At 43.1% G+C, this 24,992-nt stretch overlaps 1 protein-coding gene across 1 annotated transcript in view; it reads right to left on the reverse strand.

Annotated features, from left to right (window-relative positions):
• CDKAL1 (CDK5 regulatory subunit associated protein 1 like 1) overlaps positions 1-24,992 on the reverse strand; it is a 3,349,023-nt gene that overhangs the window by 676,195 nt on the left and 2,647,836 nt on the right. The window contains exon 11 of the mRNA XM_069613575.1: positions 18,363-18,543. Within this exon, the coding sequence (XP_069469676.1) occupies positions 18,363-18,543 (181 nt within the window). The remainder of the gene's footprint in view (positions 1-18,362; positions 18,544-24,992) is intronic.

The raw sequence follows: 24,992 nt of genomic DNA on the forward strand, positions 1-24,992 counted from the left end.
AGCAAAAACAAAACCAACTCAGTTTTCAGGTTCTTTTGCTAGAGCCAACAGTCCATAATGTAACCCTGTATGTGATTAAATAAGCTCTTTGCATTTCTAAAGCATTACCTCAGGTCTCCTCGAAGATTTGGGAATGGCTGGATGTTCTTCCAAAGGATCGGAAACTCATGGAATCCTCACTAATGGAACAGACACTCTATGCATGTGTTAAAATGTTAGGTAAGATCAAGTAGGGAGGCAAGGGGATCTGTGCATTTTCGCACAATTAATAACAAAGATCTAATATGTGTTAACCTAGCCTCACCCACTGCTGTGAACTCAGGAAGGGGGGAAACAGAAACATGCTAATACAACATCAACACTCCGCCAATTGACTAGAGCCACGACAACTGCAGCTGTTGGTTGACTGTGTTGAATGTAGTAGGCAGGTCCAATGAGATCATTGGAGGGAACCAGACCTTATTGGCCTGCTTCAGCATGTTGCACCACATTTTTAGAGATGACATTTTCAATGTTGTGCTTTGGGTGGATACTGGGTAATGGAGGGGAAGGAGACGTTGCCTATCCACATGGCCATGCCATTATCTGCAAACCATTCTATGCAATACCAGAGATGGTAGGACGAATAGCAAACAGCAGGCAATTCTCTGGTGTAACTGGGCAACCTGGATCGTCTCATTTAAAACGGGAGCAACAAGCTATTTTACAGTTTTTCAAGAAGACTCCCATTTTCTGGGAAGTATTTTTTAAGTTAGTTTTCAGGACCCTTATTATCATGGAAATCTAGCTGCTAGGTTGCTTCTGCCCAAAATATATTTTGCCCTAAAAAATGCTTACAGTCCTCTTGGTGAATGACGATAAGAAACTTTAAATTCGGGTAATCTCAAAAGTAGTTCACACATGTGCAGCACATATTCAAGAGGGCATGATAAACATGATAGTAAATTAGAATAGATGTGCCACAATTGTGGGTACCATGGACAAATAAACACTGGGTTCCAAAGCCCTAAACAGTCAAAGAATGCATACAAAGAGCCAACAGCAACAGGGTTCAGCGGTGGATACCAAATGGAAGGTGTGAAGACGCTGATGAAAGGCTTGTATCTGATGTATGAGGCCAGTGCCTGTGTCAAGAAGGTATTACATTGCCTTGTGCACTCTTGAACTTCAGCATTAGTGCAAAATAAGCCTCACTCAGTTATACCCGAGTTACTAAGAAGTCGAATTTACATTGTTGCTCTCTTCGAAGGATTATTGTCTGTCCCCAAGATAAGTGGCTCCTACCTAAATCGGTCAACAATTCCAACATGGGCACACAAAGCCATTGCCAGCCATTGATTTAATTAGGACTACTCGTAAAAAGCAGACATCATTAAAACAGACTATTTCTTCTTCTCCCGGTATGACCTTAATCTCCAGATCTAATAGTGCTTTGATAAATGCAAGGTCTAATATTGCACACTCATCCGAAGTATACGACTTGCTTATTAAAACCTGCATCAACAACAATTCCGAAGCTACTTTTCACACTTAGCTGCCTTATAATTATTCTATTATATGGCTCAACAGAACGACTAGCCAGGAGGTAGGGGGGTTGGTTCTGACTTGATCCATAAACACATTTATGAAGTCAATACTGCAAGCAAGCTGGAATGGGAGGATTCAGCAGCAAGCTGTTTCTTAAAATGTTGCATAGACCATCAAAGGGCTTTTGAAGCACTGTTAGGCTAATGCCCACCAAGTTCTGCAGAAGCTATGTAGACAATTTAGAATCATGACTGAACAGCGACACCCTACACTATCAAAACACAATATTCCTCAGAGATTTTCATTTTTGGTTTGAAAATTAAAATTATCCCAAAGCTAAGACATCAAAAGATATTTAATTCACATATTTATAGCTATGTCTATGTGATTCCTTCACACTAAAAAGGTCACCATCAAGCCCAAGTGTTCTTTACAGATCTTTCTGTTTTATCTGGCAACACCCTACCAGTTTCATGGTCTCACCATTCCATTCGATTATTTTACTATTGAACATCCGCTCTTTGCATCTACCATAGTTGAATCCAAGGCCAGTCCCTCATTCCGAAAAAAACACAGATTGATCTCACCCAAATTAATGAATGAGCTTGAACATTTGAAGATAAATCCTTCTCTTCCCTGTAAATAATTTGCAGAGAAGTTGTTTCTTTTCACGATATATGTGAAAAGATCGCCTTCCACCAACTCTCAAACCAGAATAGCCAAAATAAAATGGCTCCATAGTTCATTTCTTATTTAAAGAAAATTAAACTACATGCTAAAAACAAAAAGTGACTTAAAAAAACCAAAGGCTTCTTGTAGGATCTTCTGTACCAGTTAAATTCCATATGCAAAAATAACAGCCATTTCTGAAGCCAAATAAACACTATTTTCATGAGCAGATCAAAAAGGCTGATGATGCTCCTAGGAAAATATTTGATTACTAAAACCCATTGACCGCTCACAATGCAATTCCGATCTCATAGGAGCACTGTCTTGCTGTAAATGACTATTTCTAATATATCAAATCTAACACTCACCTTGGCAAGTAATTGCGAACAATCGTACGCAAGTCCAACATTTTCATACTGCGCCATCTGAACAACACTCAATTTATATGAGATACGCCAAGTTTGTTAATTAGATTACCTGCACTGTCAGGAAACTTCATCATGGCTCTTTACTGGTCAAAACTCGTGCAGACTCAATGTTGTTAACTTATTCAATAATAAATCTCTGTCTGAAGCTTGTGTGCCAACTCAATTTAAAACTGCTACTGTATCTCCTCTTTTGAAAAACATTTCTCTAGATCCTTCAGTCAGTTTTGAATAATTATCGACTTCTGACAGCATTTACCTGCTGTTCAAAGATTCTGGTACTCGTAGCTTCATCTCAATTGAAGAGTCAAACTCTATACCTGATTGCCTGCAATCAGGTTTTCATTCCAGACAAGACACAGAAACAGCTCTTTTCACTACATGGGACAATATGTGGAAGAAGAAACGAAATGAAGGATGGCCCTGTTGGTCATGCTTGACCTATCGGCGGATTGCAATACAGTCAACCGTGAAATCTTAATTCAGTGACTTGAGAAATGTGCTCACATCTCAGTCCAGTTCTCTGAATGGTTAAGATCATTTTAAAAAGATAACACACTTGGATCATACTCATCTCACAAACAATCGCTGACATTCAGGGTTCCCCAAGCCTCCCCCTTGTCACCCTTACTATTTAACTTATATGTCAAAGCATAATATCATGCACATGCCAACTTTATATAAAAGGTAATGGTCCACATGCCAATCAACTGTCTTGATGAAGCTGAACCCTGAATGTTGGACAATGCTTTTTTTTTACTGCATCTAGATCAAATGGAGGTCATAAGTCTGGGGCCTAAATCCACATTTTGAGCACATGGCAAACTCTGTCCCTCACCCATTTTATTTACTAGAACTGAGTTTTGCTCCAAAGGTAAAAACCCAAGACTTTCACTGGCAAAACGATCTGACCTTCGATGCTAAAATTTACCAACTCCGAAAAACCTCTTGACAAACGGGGCTTATTTTGAAATCTCTCTTCATTTACATCTAGATAGAAAGGTGAATGTTAGCATGTGCCACACTTAGATGGAATTCTTAACCTTAGCCTGCGTCGCTTCCAGATAAAATGTGAATGTTAGAACACTTAAATGAAACTGTGAATGATGATAAATCCAACACTTAAATGGAATCATGATCACTAGACTGCCTCACATCTAGAGAGACTATTGAAAATTAGCAAGCGCCAAACTCCGATGGAATAGTGAATGATAGCAGGCATCGCACCAAGGCATAATTGCAAGGACAGCAATGCCAATTAACCAATCCACTAACAATTTCATCCCTCCGCATACACCTCTCAAACTCTAACAAACACAACCACAACCCTAAAATGCAGCAAACCGCACAAACGTCACCACACTGCAACAACAAAACAAGCCACACATTGACTTGCACAACAGCACACTACAACTACCAACCGTACAACTCTGCAAGCCCAGCCAACAGGCCCACCGGGCTGAGGCTGCCAACAGCACATCACTGCTCTCTTGCACTTTTCCAGCTCATTCCCACTAACTCGCCCCCCCCCCTCTCCCTCTTTCAGAGCCGCCAGAGTGCCAGGGGACCACTGCGGTGGTGATAGTGCGCTGTACAAATATCCTTTAACATTAATATTAACATAACATTTGAGAGAGATTATCCGTCATTGGTTGTCAGCTCATTGCTCAACTCAAATATTGATTACTGCAATTCATTATTTGTGGGCATCCCAGACTATCAAATTGAATAATTTCAGCTTTTGTGTTCAGAGTCAATTACCATCTTTCACCAATCCCTCCATTCTCTACCTGTTGAATGCTGGATTATTTATTTAAAATGTTTTTATTTTACTTGATTTAACGGTTTAAAACAATTTTTACAAGATTCACCTTTCTTACCTATCACATATCCATGCTGTGTACTTAATAGTACTGTTTTGGTATTTTAACTCTTATGGAATCGTAGTTGTATTCTCTTTAGAAACTGCATCACTGCCAGCACATCTCCAGTTTGCACACCCTGGATTAGTCTGGACCACCATATTTCTTCATCAAATATTTTTGAGTTTTTAAACAGTGGTCCTATGTGAGTGTTTTGTTGGTTCCTCAATCCCTCACATTACAAAATTAGATGTCTCAAATCCTCCACCTGGTTCTGTGCTGTACAAAATCGACATGTCTTGGATTACGACTGGCCTCTTATGAATCTGATTTCATTTGTAGGAAGTAGATTTAATCTTGCTCCCATAAAGATAGTTCTCGAATTTCTATTTGGGAGTTTACCTCAATATGTTCCGATTTCGTGCAATCCTTGCGTTGTACGTGGAAGATGTTTCGTCAGTTTATATTTGACAGTTTTGTTCAATGTATCGGTCCAATCTTGTTCTTCCAGTTTTTGTTTTACCTTAGTTGGGTTTTCTTTTAGTTCTATTTCTGAGGAGTCTATTGCTTCCAACTTTGTTTTACTTTTCTGGGCCCATTTCAGCAGTAAGCTGCTCTTACTTCCCGTCATCTCATTGTATATTAGTTCAAAGATGTTTGTTCGGTCATTCATGATGACTTTCCTTTAAAGCATTAGGCTGCTTCTGTCCACCTTTGCTTGCAGTGACAAAGTGCATAGTACTTGGCGTATCAATGGAAGAGGTGTAGAAGTTGGTAGGTTCAAGACTCTATGCCAAAATAACCCCTCCAATATTGGTTAAATTTTGTCAGATACCATGGGCATGGCATCAGCCCCATAAGTCGAAGGTACAACCTTTGTTTTAAAAAAAAAATTAGGGGAGTCATGGTGAAACAACAACATTTCTGGTCTATGGCTCTTGCTGGTTGTATCAGATTCTTGGTTTTCTCCATCAATATATATTGCATGTTTGCTTCTGTTGCACTGTTTCCCAGTGTGACGCCAAGGTATTTGAATTTGCCCACACATTAGATTTTCTCACCTTCTAGAAACCATTGGTAGTTCTCTCTGCATCTTTGTTTTTTCTCCAGAATCCAAATTTCTTTTTTTTTTGTTTATCTTCAGGTCATTCTCTTCAATGTACCTGGATAGGTTGTCCAGTTGGCGTTGTAAGCCTATAGCAGTCTGGTCTAATAGGATCACGTCGTCTGCATAGAGCAGCCGGGACGTTTTTATTCCTCCCATCGTTGGTGGAAAAGATTGCACACCTCCTTCTGTGTCAGCATAATCCCGCAAATAGGAGCAGAAAAGAGTGGGTGCCAACGGGCACCCCTGGTTCACTCCCCTAGCAGTCGGAATTTTGACAGTGTGCGCCCTGTTGGTTTAACATTACTTTCATACAAGTGTTATGTAAAAATTGAATAGGCTCTAGGATTTCTCTCGGGCATTTTCATTCTGAGAGCTTTTTCCAGAGGGTGTTCCGATTGACCTGGTCGAACGCCTGGACCAGGTCAATAAATGCAACATAGATTTTTGAATTCTGCTTCTTTGTGCAATCTTTTAGTACGCTGATTAAAAGGATGTTTAATGACGTGCCTGCGTTTTTTAACAAAACCAGACTGAAATGGGTCTGCCAGATTTTCTATTTTTACCCATGGTTGAAATCGTAATTCACTGAGTTGTCTCTAGGTCCATTTTTAGATATCGGCACAACTATAGCCGTTCTCCATAATTCTGGTATTGACCTTGTTTCAGTGGCTTTTTTGATAACCTCTGCTATAAATGTAGCCCATTCCATAGGATTTTCTTTTAGATGGACATTTGTCAGGCCATCTGGGCCAGGTGCCCTTCACGTATTTAATTTATGAATTTTCTCCAATAGAGCTTCATCGTCACTTGGAATGTCCCACTTTCGCGTTGGGTAAGCCAGATCGTTAATAGGTACATCTTGTGAGGGAGCAGAGTCTCTTTTTTTCGGTTCTTTGAAAAGTGCTGTAAAATGGCTTTCACGTGCCTTTTCTCCTACACTGTTTTGAAGAACATTTTTTGGACCTTGCAATGTTGTTTTGATAAGTGTCCAAGATTCTCTCTGCCTTTTTCCCACAGATTGTATTCAGCATGTATTCTGCATTGGCTTGATATATCTTTGCTCGGTACGATCTTATTCAATTTTTGTACTTTTGCTCCGCTACTTTTGCCTCGTTTAGAAGCTCTGTTGTCTTATGTTTTTTTAGCGAACCGTTTTAACGCTCATAATCTTTTCTCTATTGCAACCTTTTTGTCATATTGGTGTTGATGCTCCGAGAGTTGATCATATGCCCTATTTTTCCCTTTCACTCGCTAGATGTTTAAGTAGGGCTCGTAATCAACGTTCTTTGTTGTTTTATTCTCATCTGACCCTGCCATGTTTATGTATGCTGTTGTCAGATCTTTAACTACCGTTGCAGACAGTCTCAGACACGTTCTTTGCCCACTTTGTTCTAGAAATGCTGCCATCCTTTCTTTTTCCACACATCTTGTTCCATTTCAGCATTAATAAGTTATGGTCACTAAGGATGGTCCTGACTGTAAGGAACAACTGTGAATTGGCTCTGCTTTCGTTTTTTCTTTTAAGTGGAGATTTAGCAGGTCTCTCAAGGTCATTAGTTGTTTCCACAAAACTCCTCTTTGGCCTGATGGTGTTTTGCAATTTTGCCTTATTCCAGCTTTCGCGACTTTTGGGTATGTTAAATTGAAGTAACCACATATTATTACATACTTTGGTTGAAGTTGCACCACAGCCTCATCCAGAGATGTTTCCACCATTTCCAAGAAAATTTTGTTACTCATCGCCAACAGGTTCCAATAGATGTTCATTAGAACAATGTCCTCCCACTCCCCCTCCATGTTTGTAGACTTCCTATGGCCCCTTTCCAGATGTAATAGTTGTAGAAACAAGCTTGATGCCAAGGTATTATTATGATGAACTTCACTACCAGCGCGTATAAGGGTCAAAAGTCCTGATGTCGGGCGTCCCAACTTGCCCTTTGCTGCTGGTGAAATAAATATTTCAAAACCGTCCATGTCTGGTTTATCTGCCAGCCATGTCTCCTGAAGACATAGAATGTCAAATGTCCCCAAGTTTACATCACTCGGAGATAAGAGGTGTGTGAAACCTCTTGTGTTCCATGATCCCAACCTTAGTTCGTCGGTTTCATTTTTTGCCAGCGTCACTGCCGACTGGGGGCCATGGGGGCTTTGGTTGGTCTTCCGACCCGCGGGTTGCTATCTCCTGGCTGTTGAAACCAGGGCTACCTGTATCCAGTCCCACTTCTGTTGCTTTTGCATAGTTGGGATGCTGAATTATTTTCAAAATTCTTAGTCCCAGTGTTAAGTGTCTACATGGACTAGCTACCCTCTAAATACAACATAAAATGCAACTATATATACCATTTCCGATTAAAGGATCAGACCTGACTTGTGTTATCTGACTAATAGTTTTGCACAAAAAGTTGACCAAAGATTTTCTGTTGCAGACCCACAACTTTGAAACTCTCTTTGCTTGGACATTCGATGTATAGATAACTTTCTCCAATTCTCTAAAGACATTAAGAGCTTACTACAGTTAGTTCTGTCTGTGGCGCATTAGAAATTAAACAAATTAAGCAATACATTAAACAAATACACTCAGGCTAGAAGGTATAATTATACAGGTGAAAAACAATAACACATACTCAATAGTCATTTCCAAATTAGTAAGAGAAATAATTACCAGTAGGAATAGCAAAACAATGTCGGAGGTATAGAAACAAAAACCATAACCGGTACAAGCCGTTATTCACGTGCACATATGCACGGGCACACACATACTTTACCTAAACTGACAGACACGGTTCGTAAAGGCATTCAAAACAAACCGCTTCAACCACTTCGTAAGATTCTATGGCAAGCAATATGGGAGGTTCCAGTTTGGTTGTCGGACAAATCAGTCACTTTTCACAGTTCTCGTACTAGTAGGTGGTAATGTTTTAATGCATTAAATCTAAATTATGAAGAGGGGGGCACCCCTTCCCTTAATAGTGGATTTTGAGATAGATAGATATATATATATATTACACGGCCACAGTAGGGGCCGTGTAGTTATGGTTAAGTTGCTAACCCCATAGGAAGAGCACTTTTCTGGGCGGCTTATAACTTCTCTCCCCCTGGTCGAATCCACATCAAACTTTGCAAAAAGAAGTATATGGCCCACTCTGAATTTATTTGCAAAGTTTGGTGAGGTTTGGTCCAGTGGGGGCAAAGTTATAGGGGGGATCCCAAAATTGATTTTTTTCCCATAGACTGAATGGGGAAAAAACTTTGCTCACGCCCACAGCCCAAACCGCTGGACGGATTTTCACCAAATTTGCAGCAGTAGCAGCGGCTTGGTCCCGAAAGCATGCTTTCGTAAATTTGGTGAAAATCCGTCCAGTAGTATTTTTTAAAATGACCAAAAAGTAGGTCACAAAAAATGTGTGATTTCTATGTGTGGTCCGCGGACACACTTCCCTGTTCGCTCCGCGGACAGGACACCAATTGGTTAATCGGCTTGCGTCATGTCCGCTACATGTGACGTGTTCGCTGATTGGATGGTGAAGAGCGTGAAGTGTGTCAGATATTTGGAAACGCCCGCCATCTTGGATTCGCGGACAGCGGCTGGTGTCCATGGACATCGCGGTAAAAACATATTTAAAAACACAACATTGCACTTGTCAAATTTATCAAATAATCTCTGGGGAGGTGAGGGGTGATGAGGATGGGATGGGGTATGGCTACAAGAAGCAAAAAACTGTGTTTTTTGCCACGAAAGTCTGCGAACAGTTCGTATGTTCGCGAACGGTCCTGAAAAGTTTGCGGACACCTCAGCATTCCAGGGTTGGTGAAATGCAGTTCTTGGATGTCTTATAACTTTGGCATCACTTAATGGAACAGCATGTATATTTCTGAACTGATTCTGAGTGAGTATGCAAAGTTTGGTGGAATTCTTTCATGAGGGGGCAAGATTAGAGGTGGGGTCCCAAAATAATGTAAAGGCTTATAAATGAGGTGCCATTTGATGAATCTACACTTAATTTGGCAAACTGATAGTAGATCTACATATACATGTTTTTGCGAAGTTCGGTGATTTGATAGTGAAGAGCGTGAAGTGCGTCAGATTTTTGGAAACGCCCGCCATCTTGGATTCGCGGACAGCGGCCGGTGTCCGCGGACATCGCAGTTAAAACATATTAAAAAACACAACATTGCACTTGTCAAATTTATCAAATAATCTCTGGGGAGTTGAGGGGTGATGAGGATGGGATGGAGTATGGCTGCAAGAAGCAAAAAACCGGGTGTTTTTTGCAGCAAAAGACTGCAAACAGTTCGGATGTTCGCGAACAGTTCTGAAAAGTTTGCGGACACCTCAGCATTACAGGGTTGGTGAAATGCAGTTCTTAGATGGCTTATAACTTTGGCACAACTTAATGGAACGGCATGAAATTCTGCATGTATATTTCTGACCTGATTCTGGGTGAGTATGCATAGTTTGGTAGGATTTTGTCATGAGGGGGCATAATTAGAGTGGGGGTCCCAAAATAATTTAAAGGCTTATAAATGAGGTACAACTTAAATGGGGAGGAAACCCGGTATATGTTTAACTAAGATAGGTTAGCAACGTATACTCTGTCTAAGTCCGGGAGGACAAAGATCCGTGTTTAAAGAGGAGACAGAGCTATAGTGTAGATGCCACACATATAAAGAGCTCCCATTGGGAGAGCCACAAAAGGACCAGTCGTGATTAAAATGATAAACATCAGATTTAATAGAATTATGACCTAAAAAGTGATTAAATGGTGTGGTCCACAGTACATACAATTCATAAACATTTAAACATATATCAAACAGTCGTTACGTGATAAGCTAGAATTAGCTAATTGACAGTGTATCAAAAACAGGGATACACTCAACATCAAGAGGTACGCTTTACAGAAAGTGCAACGTACTCTACAGTAATTAGAATCAGTATGTCATAAAACTTAATAACTCTGGTGCCAGTACAGAGTATTAGCTCGACATGTTTCAGTTCCTACAGTTATTATGGAACATTCATCAGGAGATATACAGGTGACCACGTAACCAAGACAACATTTAAAAACGAAATGATGACATTTGAAGTATTCGTAGCATCTCCACTGATGCCTGTGGGTGCTCTCTACTCGAAAGGTAGTAGGCGGTGTAGAACTGAGGGTCGTCTCTACCTTCAAGTTGGCAGTAAGAGTGTCAGTCGTGACCAAATCCGACAGCCCCAGGATATAATCCTGCCGCCAGCGCTAGTGCTGTGTGGATAGTACGGAGAGTGCCGTCTGTTATGCGGGCAGCAGTGCAGCAGGACTGGGCGACCGATGTGACATACTGATTTTTAGGTCATAATGCTATTAAATCTGATGTTTATCATTTTAACCACGACTGGTCCTTTTGTGGCTCTCCCAATGGGAGCTCTTTATAAATGAGGTGCCATTTGATGAATCTACACTTCATTTGGCAAACTGATAATAGATCTAGATATACAAGTTTTTGCGAAGTTTGGTGGGATTTTGTCAAGAGGTAGCAAAATTAGAGGGGTGGGGGTCCCAAAATATTGTAAAGGCTTATAAATGTGGTGCCATTTGACAAATCTACACAAAGGTTTGCAAAAAGATTAAAGATCTAGATATAGGTGTTTTCGTAAAGTCTGAATGGATTTTGTCAAGTGGGGGCTAGGCTATATGACAATTGTATGTGCATACTTTTGAAAAAATAAAACATGGGTGGATTTTCAGCAAACATGCGTAAGGAGCATTGGCAAGGACCTACAAGCATGGTTTTGCAAATGTGCCAGTGTTTTATTATTTGCCAAGTGTCATAATGTAGCTACAAAAAATAGCGGCATACCTTTAGTGATTTAGGGGTAGCCTGTGGCCATGGGCAGTGGCCAGATTGTCCGGGTCATGGAATAAGGTCATTATCTGGAAAATCTGGCTACTGGCCATGACCACAAGGAACAAAACATAGGATTAAAGTGGCCATGTCCACCTGGGACTGGCTTTGTGGTAAAGTTATTCGAAATTAGGATAGATCTGAAAGGGAAGAAAAATATGCTTGTGGTAATATGGTCATAGGGTTCTCTTTTTGCCTTCTGCACGCTGCCATGGAAAGCGAAGAGGGGCCCTGTATGGAACCCTCGCCTTCCCTTTCCATGGTGGCCATCTTGGAAAAGGATTTTCCTTCCTACACCGGGAATCCTCTTTTTAGAACCGCGGGTTCCCGCTTTGGGAACCTAGGGTGCTAATGGCCCTGATCCCCCATTTTAGGGGCTGGAATGGGGGGATAATGGTCCAGAGACCTCGATATCCACTGTCGCTTAGCTTGGGCTGATAACTTGGGCTGCTGGGCCATTAACCACCGTTCCAGTTCCTGGAACGGAGCATGAACGCCACAATATTCCCATTAGCATAACACAAAATGCAAATGGAAATGTTGGAAAATCTTATTGAGTCTATGTACTTTACTGAGAAATATAAAGTAGATGGAGTCTATACATGTTTTTTTAGTCCGATTTTTTAACTGTGAAAGGTGGTTCCTAAAGGAATATCTCTTTTGTTGTTTTTGGATGTACTTTTTTGGGCAGGAGAGCTGAGAACAAAAGGTGGGGAGGGAATTGAGGGAAGAGGAACCAAACACTAATATGGAGGGGTAGGTGGACAAGGGAAAATGTTGCGTGTGTGTTATTTCTAAGGTAGGGGGCAGTGTTTCTCATGCTTCTTGATTACAGCAGTGCTGGTGGCTCTTGGGGAGGAGGGATGGTATTAGCTGATGCCATTTTAAGATAAATAGCAGTTTTGCTACAAGTATGTACTGTGTACTAGATTGTTAATGGATAATGAGTAGGAATAGGTGTTGGAGCTGTGCAAGGGAAATGTTGAAGTTGAAAATTCCTAGATCAGTAGAAAATGCAGTTCGGAACTGTCCGTGAAGCAGAGATCTGATCGTGAAGTGCAGATGGGTTCTCGGACACGTCATTATGCCACGCGCCAGCTTATGGTCATGTGCACTGCCCGGAAGGTCCGCTATGAAGTCAGATGTTCGTAGACGTCTACGGATGCAAATCTAGTTGAAATAGTTGCAAAAAATGTATGGAAGTGTTAAAAATGATTCCGGAAGGTGGGAAATGGCAGAGTTTTAAAGTGACACTTTGTAAATTGGACACAAACATTGCTATATTGGTTAAGTATGATATCAGTAAGTTGTAGGAAAAAGCATGAACTGGTAAAAACCTATGAAATTCACTGAAAAAACTTTGTTAAAGGGACGTTATGGTTTCAAGTAAAAAAAAAAACAGAAATTCGCCAGATATGGTAAGCTAAACAACCATAACTCGCGCCACCACCGTGCACTGCTAAGACTAACACCCAGGACATCACTGATGACATCACATATCTGGGCCACTTGTTTTTGTTTATTGATATATATAGGCCAGCTGGTTTTGTACACTGGCAGTCATAATAAAATTGAAAAAGGTGCTATATATCTAGACGTTAACCGTGTCATATTTTCTTTGAGTACTTTCCTTAGGGTTTGGTCTCAGCTCATGGTGCACATACATGGGGAAATGAGCAGGCCTCAAACACACAATTCATTTATGTGTATATATATATATATATTATATATATATATATACATATATACACACTTTAATGTCATTAAGATTTTCTGATGATGCAGTTTCTTTCTTCTTTACTTTAGTATCCCTGTATGTGCTTCTGACTTGTATGCATTGTGGTTCTTCATATGCATTGTTTGTACCAGCACAAGTGCTGTAAAAGTCTTGACTTGTTAGGTAGTTATTACATGTTTAACATTACTCAAAACTCTGATATGGTAGCATTCATTACTGTACTATCCAAAATGACAAGATTATAAATAGTGTACTTCTATGGTGCATGCTGCAGTCATTGCCTATGTTTATATATGATTAGGTTTCTGTATAAACAACACTCCAATACAATATTAGATGAGTACATTCTCTAATAGGTTAAGTAGTTTGTGATAGGTATCCCGATCACCCCTGACATCTTGTTACCAACAATATAAACACATCTCCTTGTAGGGACTTTTAATCAAAATGTATTTCACATGTGAGGTCATCAGTGATGTCATCAATGACATATGTGATGTCATCTTTGATGTCCTGGGTGTTAGTCTTAGCAGTGCATGGTGGCGGCGTGAGTTATGGTTGTTTAGCTTACCATAACTGGCGAATTTCTGGGGTTTTCCGATTTTACTTGAAACCATAACGTCCCTTTAACAAAGTTTTTTCTTTGAATTTCATAGGTTTTTATGAGTCCAAAATAACCATAACGTCCCTTTAACAAAGTGATATTCAGCAGATGTGGGAAGTGATAAACTCATAAACTCAGCGCCCCCCTGTTGATGTCCCCTAGGATCTAATGATGTGTTTTTTATATACCATTTATGCCCAAGCTCTATACATAGACCATATTTACTTACAATGTCACCCAATCAGAGTTGGTACTCATTTATCAACATCGGAAGGATGAAAGGCGGAGTTTGTCTTGCCAGGATTCGAACCTGCAACCTGTAGATCGCACACAGATTGCAGCAGCAAGCCCTCAACCCACTGAGCTATCTTGCCAGCCTCCAATTTTGTATGTAATTGTGAATCCCATCTGTTATCTATGTGCTCATAGACTTTGCAACATGTGGGGCGCAGATCATCACTTCCCATATCCACGGACTTTCAAGGGTTTTGCTGCATTAAAGCTGGTCACCTTAACTGTCCCTTAACTTAAGAGTTTCAGTGAATTTCAAGGGTTTTTTTATACCATAGTTTAATTCAATGGCCACTAGCATGGACCGAATATAAGGCCAGGCACAGGAGACATAGATTCAACCGTCTCCCCATCTTACATTCTCACAGTGTGTTCTCCATTCTCAATGACATAGGACGTTTTGATTTTCAAGTTGTTGGTCATATGCAAAAATGATGAACCTACATCTCATGTCACTGAGTACAGTTTCCTTTATATAGTGAATTTTCAACTATGTATATTTTTTCATGAATGGACATCATGGATTGTTATGAAAAGAAACAACTGGAATTTTTTGCAATATAAAGTTTATTAAAAAAAGCTCATAATAGGAAGTTAAATGATAAATTAAAATTCATTTTACATATATTTTTGAGTCATGTGTTTAGCATCAGCAAGCATGTTGCTTTTCTTAATGGTTGCCCAGAATGATATGTGTTCCCATTAGGGTCTAAATAACCAGTGTACACTGAATTCTCCCTGTACACCTCCTAGATTTATAGAGGGGAGGACAACCCCCTTGTTACAGCATCAGGGCATGGCAACAGCACATATTGCACCAATAGTTATAGCATATATTGCAGCAATAGTCTTTTTAGTGCCCACTAGCTATGGCCTTAAGGCTGTGACCACTATACATGTTCCACCTATAGGTTGCATTGGGGACCACAAGCCATGGCCTTCAGCCCCGGCCAGCGAGCACAGGGTTTGCCCGTGCCCACTATATATTTTAAAACACTAGGTTTCTGTCATGGCCTTCAGCCATGACCGCTTCAGATGTTGCACCGATAGGTTTCTTTGGGGCCCATTAGCCATGGCCTATGGCCACGCCCATGTTGCACCGATAGGTTTCTTTGGGGCCCAGCAGTCATGGCCTTTGGCCACTTTACCTGTTGCAACAATACCTTTCTCTGGGACCCACTAACCATCGCCTTTGGCCACGGCCAGTGTTTTCGGCTGTAGCCACTGTACATATTGCACCAATAGGTTTCTTTGGGGCCCACTAGCCATGGCCTTTGGCCACGGGTAGCGGGACAGAGACCCATTACCCCCTGCCTAATAGATGTGATCACTGTAGGTGTACAATTTCTATTCCAGACAGCCCTCCTAAACAAAGTCAAAACACTTAAAGACAAAATTGCAGCCCAACGTAAAGCACTCAATACCTCCGCCACGCCTCCCTCTCTCCCTGCCTCATAACCCTCACCCGCAAATACCCCTCTTTGCCTTCAGAGAAATCACAGAACTAGAAACCGCCGCCCTACTCAAAAACATCAAACCGTCCACATGCAAAGGAGACATAAGCCCTCCCACTATCATCAAAGAGTGCTCACAAGCCCTCACCCCCATTATCACAGCTTTCATCAATGCCTCCTTCTCCACAGGAACTGTAACTCATTGCCTAAAAGAAGCCTGGGTTCGCCCACTCTTAAAAAAACCCTCCTTAGATCCCACCTCCCCCAGCAACTATCGCCCCATTACAACCGTCCCCTTCCTCCTCAAAATCCTTGATAAAGCAGCCCACAACCAAATTGAGCAATACATAGAGACCCATGCTATCCTAGGCAGAAGACAATCGGGCTTTCGCAAAGGCCATGGGACCGAAACTGCCCTGCTAGATTTAAAAAATCAAATCACCAAAATAATGGACACAGGCAAACCTGCTCTCCTCCTGCTTCTCGACCTCTACGCAGCGTTTGACTTAGTGGACCACGGCATCCTCACATCTCACCTTTTCAATGCAGCCCACTTTTTCCCCACAAAGCAACCTCTTGGATCACCTCCTTTCTAGAAGGTCGAGCCATGAAGGTGTATTCTGACCAGGCCAATGCTCCTCCGACCACCATAAGCTGTGGAGTCCCACAAGGGTCATGCACTGCACTGACTCTTTACAATCTCTTCACTAAACCCCTCTTCGACCTACTGGACTCCCTTGGCATAGCCTACACAAACTATGCTGATGACACACAAGTCCTCCTCCCCCTCTCTGGAGACTATGCCTGAGACACAGAAGCCCTCCTCAACATTTACTCCACGATCCAAGCATGGATGGCGATCAATGGCCTCTGCCTTAATGGAGACAAAACAGAGATCATCATACTGGCCCCCAGCGAAATCCTATCCAAGCTCAGCCAAGACTACTCACACATAACCATCGACAACACCAACATACCTCTCTCCACGGCTGTGAAGACCCTAGGAGTATACTTAGACGCTACTCTCTCCATGACAAGACAAGTCAACGCCATCTCCTCCGCCTCCGCACTGACCACCAAACTCATCTTCGCCATAAAACCCTATCTTACCACTCCCAACTGCCTCTCCATCGCTAGAGCCACCATAGGAGCCAGGCTAGACTATTGCAACGCCCTCTTAGCCGGCACTTCAACTAAAAATCGAAACAAGCTCCAAACAGTGCAAAACAATGCGCTCCGCGCTGCCCTGCACATCCCCAAATTTGACCATGTGTCGCAGGCCAGAAGAAATGGTCACTGGCTCCCAGTTAAAGAAAGAATTAACTTCAAAGTACTCTCCCTTACACACAAATGCATCAATCACACCGCTCCCTCCTACCTAGCAGAAACCATCATCAGGAAATCTTCCCTTCGTCCTATAAGACCCCTCCATGACAACCAACTCCGAGTTCCCACCATAAGAAGAGCTAAAGCTGGAGGCATTGGCTTCCCACACATTGCACCTAAGCTCTGGAACAACCTCCCGAACTCTCTCAGAGTGCAACCCTCGCTGCTTTCCTTTCGGAAAACCCTCAAAACCATACTCTTCACTTAATCACCTCCCACCTTCCCTTCCGACATCAATGACACATATCTTAAACCTCCTGATGTCTGCACTGCGTATGTATGTTACAGAAAATATGATACTGTGAATTCTAAATGCCTTGTAAACGTATATATCTCAAACATGATACCGTAAATCAAAATGCCTGTAAACTAATAACCTTCCTACTTTAACGAGCCAAATGCTTATATGTAACAGCGCCACGATGCCCATGGGCTGAGTGTGCGCTTTAAAAATACGAATAAATAAATACATATTTTGAATTTTTTTTTCAGATTGCCATGGGATTCCCCCAATAATGTCAACGAACTACACATGCAGCGGTATTCCCCCGGTATTACCATGAAAATGCTCAAAAAAATCAAGAACTCTTCACTGCCCTCACAGGATCTCACCAAGTGTCCCTCCTTTTTCCATGGTCCCGCCACCCCCATAGTTGCCTCTTACCTCCATAGCCCTCTCCAGTTACCCCATCACAATTTGTTTCGTGTGACAGTTTCATTTCCCATCGCATCTTCCAATGTAGCGGCAGTAATCTTGCGGGATTCCCCCAGTAATGCTAAAATGTCCGAACTGTAACAGGCTTCCCAGACCAGCCCCAACAATCCATTTTTACATGGTATCCTCTGACCCCACCCCGCCTCTAGCCTGGTGCAATGTTATCCTTTTTCCTCCTCCAAACAGCTTGTGAGCACTTTTCATTTTGAGCTTCCCCCAGTATTATTGTGGTAATCGCTCGCATTGAGCAAGAAAAAAGAAAGAAAACAATGGTGGATTTTCAATTCCGAAAAGTGTCTCTGCTGTAAAGCGCCATGGGAGATCCAGCTACATTTTTGGGAGAAGTTTGGAGCGCGGGACCCTCTGATGATCCTTCAGTTTTGTCTATTGTTCAATGTTTTATGCATTGCCACAAATATTTCCCACAAACAATATTTTTCCTTAAGTGTCACAACTTGAAGAGGCATTTTGAAAACTCGGGGCATAAATACAGCAGCCATTTTCCCTGTCATTCACTTTAAGTGTATAAAGCGGTTTCGTTTTTCACTTTGCCGACCATCTTAAGATGCTGCCGCATCGTCTTGAGGATTGCAAGTCATTCATGATTGAGGGATACATTTTAGGGAAGGGTGGGAATTGACCAGTGCAGAAAGGAGAAAGAAACACATACAGGTGTCTGAAACAAAGGGGATCTTACCACATGTGCCGCAACCTGCCTTGCCTTGGCAGCAGGCGTGCCTGGACGAGGGTAAAACTGGTTGATAAAGAGGCTTGGAAATTTATACTCCTCGACAAGCTTCATGGTCTCCTGAAAATCTTCGTCAGTCTCCCCTGGAAAACCGCAGATGATGTCTGTAGCAATCGTAATTCCTGGCACCCTGCAACATACAACCAAAAAAGGTTCTGTAACCAACATCTTTGTCAAGTTAGTGACAGGCCAGCACGCCAGTCACATCCTGTGTAGAATGGTAGCGTGTTTTTCTTTAAGCTGCCAACCCCCAGGCACGCAAGACAGTGGGGGCTACAGTTCAAGTATGTGGCAGCATAGCAGAATTACCCCGCAATCTTCATTCATACAATATATGTGTCATCTGATTAACATGCAGATTTACGTAATTACTAGTCAGAAAAAAATAATAAGCCAACATTGCACATCATATTGCATTTTTTAATTTGATTTTTAAAAACGTATTAGCTATTTGATAATATCCTCCTATATGTACCTTACATATTAGTCATAGGGACGTGCGATTAATCTACATTTTAAAAGAAGGATAATGGGATACTGAATGCACAATCATGCAAGTCTTGAGAAAGTGGTAAACACCAACTGGTTAGTTTAGCAGTGCAATTATATTACTGAATGACAGCTACAATCAATAGAGCTCTAAACAATAATCCCATCTGTCCTCAAAGAGGTCTTCCATTTCCTTAATCAAAGAGTTGTCAACATTTGGCTATCCAGATGTTTAGTACTACCACTCCAATCAGTCCGAGCCAGCTTATTCATTGGTGAGGATCATGGGAAACATAGGGCAAAACATCTGCAGAGTCACAGATGGCACACTCCAGCTTAATTCTTTATGGGACCATCTGCGGTGACCCTACTTCAAACGTATTCTCCATCTATGAATCTAGATTTAAAGACTAAGGTTTTTAAATTTGTTACACAGCAGGCCTCATGTGCAGAGAAGCCGGGATTGGCCTTCGGCATTGAGCGGGCTTGGCTGGCTCAACACAATGTTGGGGTACGGGAGCAGCACTGGCTTGGAGCTCAATGAAGCTGGTAACTAGGCAGGTGTTGTGGAGTTGGGGATGCTAGAAGATGTGGTGGGTCTCTGATGCGGAGACATGAGCACTTCAGCATTGAGCGGGACTCAGACATGTGGAGGCTGTCGCGCGTCGAGGTCGAAGAGGACTTCGGCGGTTCCTGTGAAGTAGCTTGGACAGAATCAACAGTGCCCAAGCCAGCAACTGGTTGGTTAGAGTTGCAGCGAGAGCCAACGGTCTCTTCCTTGGTTCTGTGGTTGTTGGGAGAACCTGTCCGGGGTCTGAAGGTCAAGTTGAGTCCTTTTTTATGCCCTTCCTAACCCGGAAGGTTTTTAGAGAACACTTGCCGGGTGCTATCACCTCTGGTGAGGAGTGTCTCAGTAGCAGTAGGGCTTGTTCAGCCAGCTTGTCATCCCACGTAGGTCCAGGGGATGGTTTAGAAAAAGAGCTTGCCTCTTGCTTTGCAATCTCCGTTTTCAACTCTATGGCTGGAACAGACTGCATCACCATCAGAATTCCAGGTAAATCATACTCCTAGTCCACCCCCTTCCGTTGTCCTGACTACGTCAAAGGGACTCCAGTAATCAGCATCTTGGTCAGAGAGGGCCATTGTCATGTCAGGACTGTTTGAAGCACCAGGTCTAAAGGGATCCTCTGAGGGAGGGTTCATCTCTGCAGGAGAAAGGAGTAGACCTCTATTAGGGAGATCAAAAGAAGAGATTCCAGGGTAGTGTCTCATGTGGTTGCTTTAAGTACACTGAGATCAGACAGCTGATGCCCACCAGCCCTGTAATGAATGAGTCACCTCCCCAAGCTGACACAAATCTGACATCCAAATGCTTGTGACTTTGGAATTGTTTGATTCCATTAGCCACCATCTGTTAACCAGACATGGCTTATTGTTTAGATATGAATGTGCCATCGGCCCGACTAGGGGCACACTATAATATTTTTGCTCAGATGTCCTTAAGAATAGGCCACCCCTGCCTGGTCTAGCTTTCGGTTCCAACAGCTAAGTTCAGGAATGTACATGCCACCTTTGAACCTGCCCTGCTACACTCACCTGGTCTCCGCATGGACGTTGGGGTGCGGTTGGAGCCCTCCCTGGACCTGGCTCCCGTGGATCAGCTCTCTCCCCCAGCCACTGCGTTATCGAGGATACCGGATCTGCTTGTGAGAGAGGATGGGAGACGGTGAAAATGGCATGGTGATGTCGGGATTCCCCTCAACCCTTTCGTCCCAGAAGGTTGTGAGCAAGAGTTTGCCCATGCAGGCTCACCCGTTTTAATTGAAAGATGAGCTCTCCATCCTGCTTTCTTCCAGCAGGAGTGCTGTAGATGGACCTAGTTGCGTCACTGGTCCTTGGCGTGAAGGTCCAGACCGGCTGCGACCATTCCGTCTTGAAGGTAAGTTTTGTAACTATGATTATTGTTCGTATTGCTTGTGTTAATCTTCCTCCATGATTATTGTCCGTAACCCTATATTGTCCTTTCTCTCTTCCTTAGGTATGAAGATGACCCAGGAACGTGTGATGACAAAGTCTACTCCGGAGGAGCTACCGGAGGTAAGTAGCCTCCACCTGAAGCTCGCTGCTTAAGGTATGCAAGTGCTAACCTTGTGTTTCTATTCCCTTTGCAGATGCAGCTGATCAGTGCTTGATGGGCGGTCTCCGAACTCCTACAGGCGGCCGGAGATGAAGATCCACAGGATGCTACGTCGGAAGAAGATCCCGTGGTGATGGAAGTTCGGGACTGGTAAGGATGCCGGGCGGCACTTGCGAGGGGCTGCAGATCCAGGTAAGAAATGCACGTGGCTGCAGAAGGGAAGCGATGGCAGTGCTTCCAGCGATGGTGCGGCTGACTCAGGTAAGGTGCATGTGTAGCTGCAGAAGTGAAGCGATGGTGTGGCTGACTCAAGGTAAGGTGCTGGAGGGTTCCGGAGTCTGAGGATACACGTGCTGAAACAGGTAAGGTCTTCTGAACGGCGGTAAGCGTTACGCTGCTCTAGCAGACTAACGCAAAGCGTCAGCATGCGGGTGGGGCCGGCTTATATAGCCTGGCTCCAACCACTCCCTTTACTGGTAAGGATGCCGGGGATGCTGGGCGGCACTTGCGAGAGGCTGCAGATCCAGGTAAGATATGCACGTGACTGCAGAAGGTAAGCGGTGGCAGTGCTTCCAGCGATGGTGCGGCTGACTCAGGTAAGGTGCATGTGTAGCTGCAGAAGTGAAGCGATGGTGTGGCGGACTTGAGGTAAGATGCTGGAGGGTTCCGGAGTCTGAGGATACACGTGCTGAAACAGGTATGGTCTTCTGAATGGCAGTAAGCGTTACGCTGCTCTAGCAGACTAACACGAAGCGCCAGCATGCTGGTGGGGCCGGTTTATATAGCCTGGCCCCAGCCACTCCCTTTAGGTCCGCCCTGAGGCCTCCCATTGCCACTCCTCCTGCCTTCTGCACGTGCCTTCCATGCATTGCTAGGGCCCCGCCCTGTCCAGATGCACGTGCCTTCAACAGTCTGTGTGCAAAGCACACTTCATTATGAGCTTGGTGCCAAAGACACCAAGACTAGATCCAATGGGACCCTGCAGGATGTGAAGTAACTGGCCAATGACCAGTGGCCATGACACCTGTTGCCACTGCAGAGTAGCTACCGGGGGATGTCAGCAGACAGCCTATACAGGTATATGGACCACTATGCTTTTTGGCATGGTGCATTTAAGAAAGTGAGCCTGATTAGCAGAGCTTGTTTTCAGAGTCAAAATTACATGCATTAGCTTACTGTTAAAAATCAAAAAAGCTAAGTATTTAACATCTTTGCGGGTGGCATTCCATCGCAAATATATTTTCTTAACATACTCCACCTTTTGTAATTACTTTCTTCAGTTTCAAACTTTCCTTAAAGTTCAACATGATCAACCATTTTTCTAGGGGACTAAAAAAAACAACATACTATAGTTATCATTTAAAATATTTCATGCTACCAGGAGTATATATTTGCACCATCAAACACTGATGTACAAAGTCAGCAATAATTGGATCATATCCCCAGCATGTTTTGTGCTTTTTACAGATTTACATCCCGATTCATGGAATTTTTTGCAGGGAAAATAGGGACTGTGTGAAAAACTGCATGCGGAACCCCATTTGTCGATTCATCGAATCGACTGCGCAGTACTTTTTCGTACTATGTGAGGACTTGGCGCAGGCTCAGGACGTCTCTGCGAGTGTTCGAGTACCTTGCACGAGACACCACACAGAGAATTGGCAAGGGCAGAGTAGGGAGCCGAACTCGGAAAATGAGGAAGAGCAAGAGAAAAAGTGTGTTACGAGGGACAGGCAGCGGGCAGTCCAAAGCATGTCCACAAAGGCGCAAAACAAAGTGTATTCATGGACGTGACCGTGCAACTGCTCGCCTATGAAATGCCCACGCAAATCCCTTGATGTCTCCGCCACCCCAAGGCAGGTGTAAAGACACTTGCGCATAGAAATCACAGCATGGAGGTGGGTTTGCATGTCGGATTTAGGGGTATCTGCATGCAGACGGGTATCCAATCGGACTTAGGGATGCACGTACGCAGCGTAGTGGGGGGCTGGGACATTTTATGGAGGTTTGCACACAGATTGACCGAAATATGAGAACAGTTACGGGATTTCGTATGCATGTTCTCGGGGTGTCGGTTACAGTTACGGCAGACCCCGCGCAGTGCTGCAGAGATGCTGGCTTGGTTGTGGAGGTCACCACATAGTTTTCACAGGACACGTGTGTTCGTGTCTGGGAAGCCCACAAAGGTAGCTCAATGTGTCTGTTTGGCTTTGTGTGGAGGTGTGTATGGGGTGTTACGGCCCTGACTTGCGGATAGGCCTACTTTGCAGCAAAAATTCCATCAACACGCAGAGCGTGCAGATTTCCTTCTCCACGCAGAGTCGTTCTCAACGCACAGGAATTGCAGGATCTCTGCTCACTTTTCCATGAATAGGGTCCGTTAAACTTTCACATGCTGCATTTTAGTCTGGGCCATTTACATCATGTGGGTGACAGAGCAGCTCCATGGTAATGAGCTATAGTCCTCACAGTGTAATACTTCTTCTGAACTAATGTTCCAACGTGCTTCTTCCATGAGCAGTGTGGGAAATAGAGCCTAGAAATTGAAGAACTATTTACCTGAGCGCCACTATGGAAATTTCACTGGTACCAAGGCCAATAGCTAAGAAACCTATGTAAGAATCCAACACCACAGTTTTGAACTTGTTTGTTAGATGAGCTGCAACTTGCGATTAAAGAAAGAGTGTCTGTGTCAGCAGCTTTCTAATATCGTATGTATACAGAGACTCTGAATCTTGGGAGAATGTACAGTGGCTGACAAGCTGCTAGCTGGCTGTTGAGCCCAATATAAGGGCGATCTTAAGATCTCTAAGTCATACCCTGTCGATTCACAGCTCCCCAAACTGTTGCAGTCATTCTGGGTGTAGGACTAAAATGTTTGCCTGGATTCTACCATCCTGTGAAGACTAGCTTCATAAACTGCAGAGATGTAAAATAGCTACAGGGCCCCCCAAAAGCACAATGTGGAAGCTCTGCTGTGGGTACATCATAGAGAGGGGTATCCATGATGGCTAGTATAGCCCCTGAAGGAGAAGAGAGCAGGCCTTTCTGACTGCAGAGGTCAGGTCCAATAAACTGATGGTGTGCAGGGCCTGTCCGGAGACTGAAAAGGGGCAAATTCACGCCATGATCAGACCATCATACTCAAAATCCCCAACAAAACATATTGGCTGCCAACACTGACCAGATTTTGACGGGAAATGAAAAAACCCAAAATCTTTGAGCCACATATAAGAGAATTGGTTTATATAACTTGCAAAGGAAAGGTCCTTTGCTCTGGCTTATCTGGGTCATCTGCGATTCTCCATGGGTGTGGTTTTCACGCTCTCAACATAGTGCATTCTGTGAAGTCATCATGAAGGACATTACAGACAACAGATTCAAGTTTGTAGTAAAAAGTTTTATTTAACTTAAAATGCAGGATGGAGTAAGGCCTCACTTGTTCTATGCCAAGGTGGGATTTCCCTACCTAAAGAAAACTGCGGATAGCCTGCATCAGGAAGTGCAAATCAAATGACTGTGTCCAAAACCTATACTTGCCCTCACAACTAATGGTGTATAATTTGTAGGGATGTCAGCCTCAAAATGAATAGTGGTCAATAGTTAAAAAGATATTTTAGAGCTTCTTCCGACTCTTGGCTTATGATCATCTTCCCCTTCCCCAAGTTCAAGACAGTTCACAAAAGATTGGGGTTCCCTTCCCCAAGAGTTCAAATCTTCCAGCTTTTCAAAACAATACTGTTCTTGGGGGCATTTCCCAAATCTCATGTCATTAGTACTCTTCACTGGTTCATAAAGACAAGTCGGTTTCTTGACTTCAAAATTACATAAGCAGCTGTTGCACAACACAAGCTTCTGTTTGGATACTTTCATTGGCTTCCTTCATAAAGGGCACTTGGTCTAGGTGCAGTTGTCGGACCACGCAGTACACCCATTACAGGTCACAACATCCA

This window comes from Ambystoma mexicanum, chromosome 5p, assembly GCF_040938575.1.
Source record: "Ambystoma mexicanum isolate Mex_15411 chromosome 5p, UKY_AmexF1_1, whole genome shotgun sequence".
NCBI lineage: Eukaryota > Metazoa > Chordata > Amphibia > Caudata > Ambystomatidae > Ambystoma > Ambystoma mexicanum.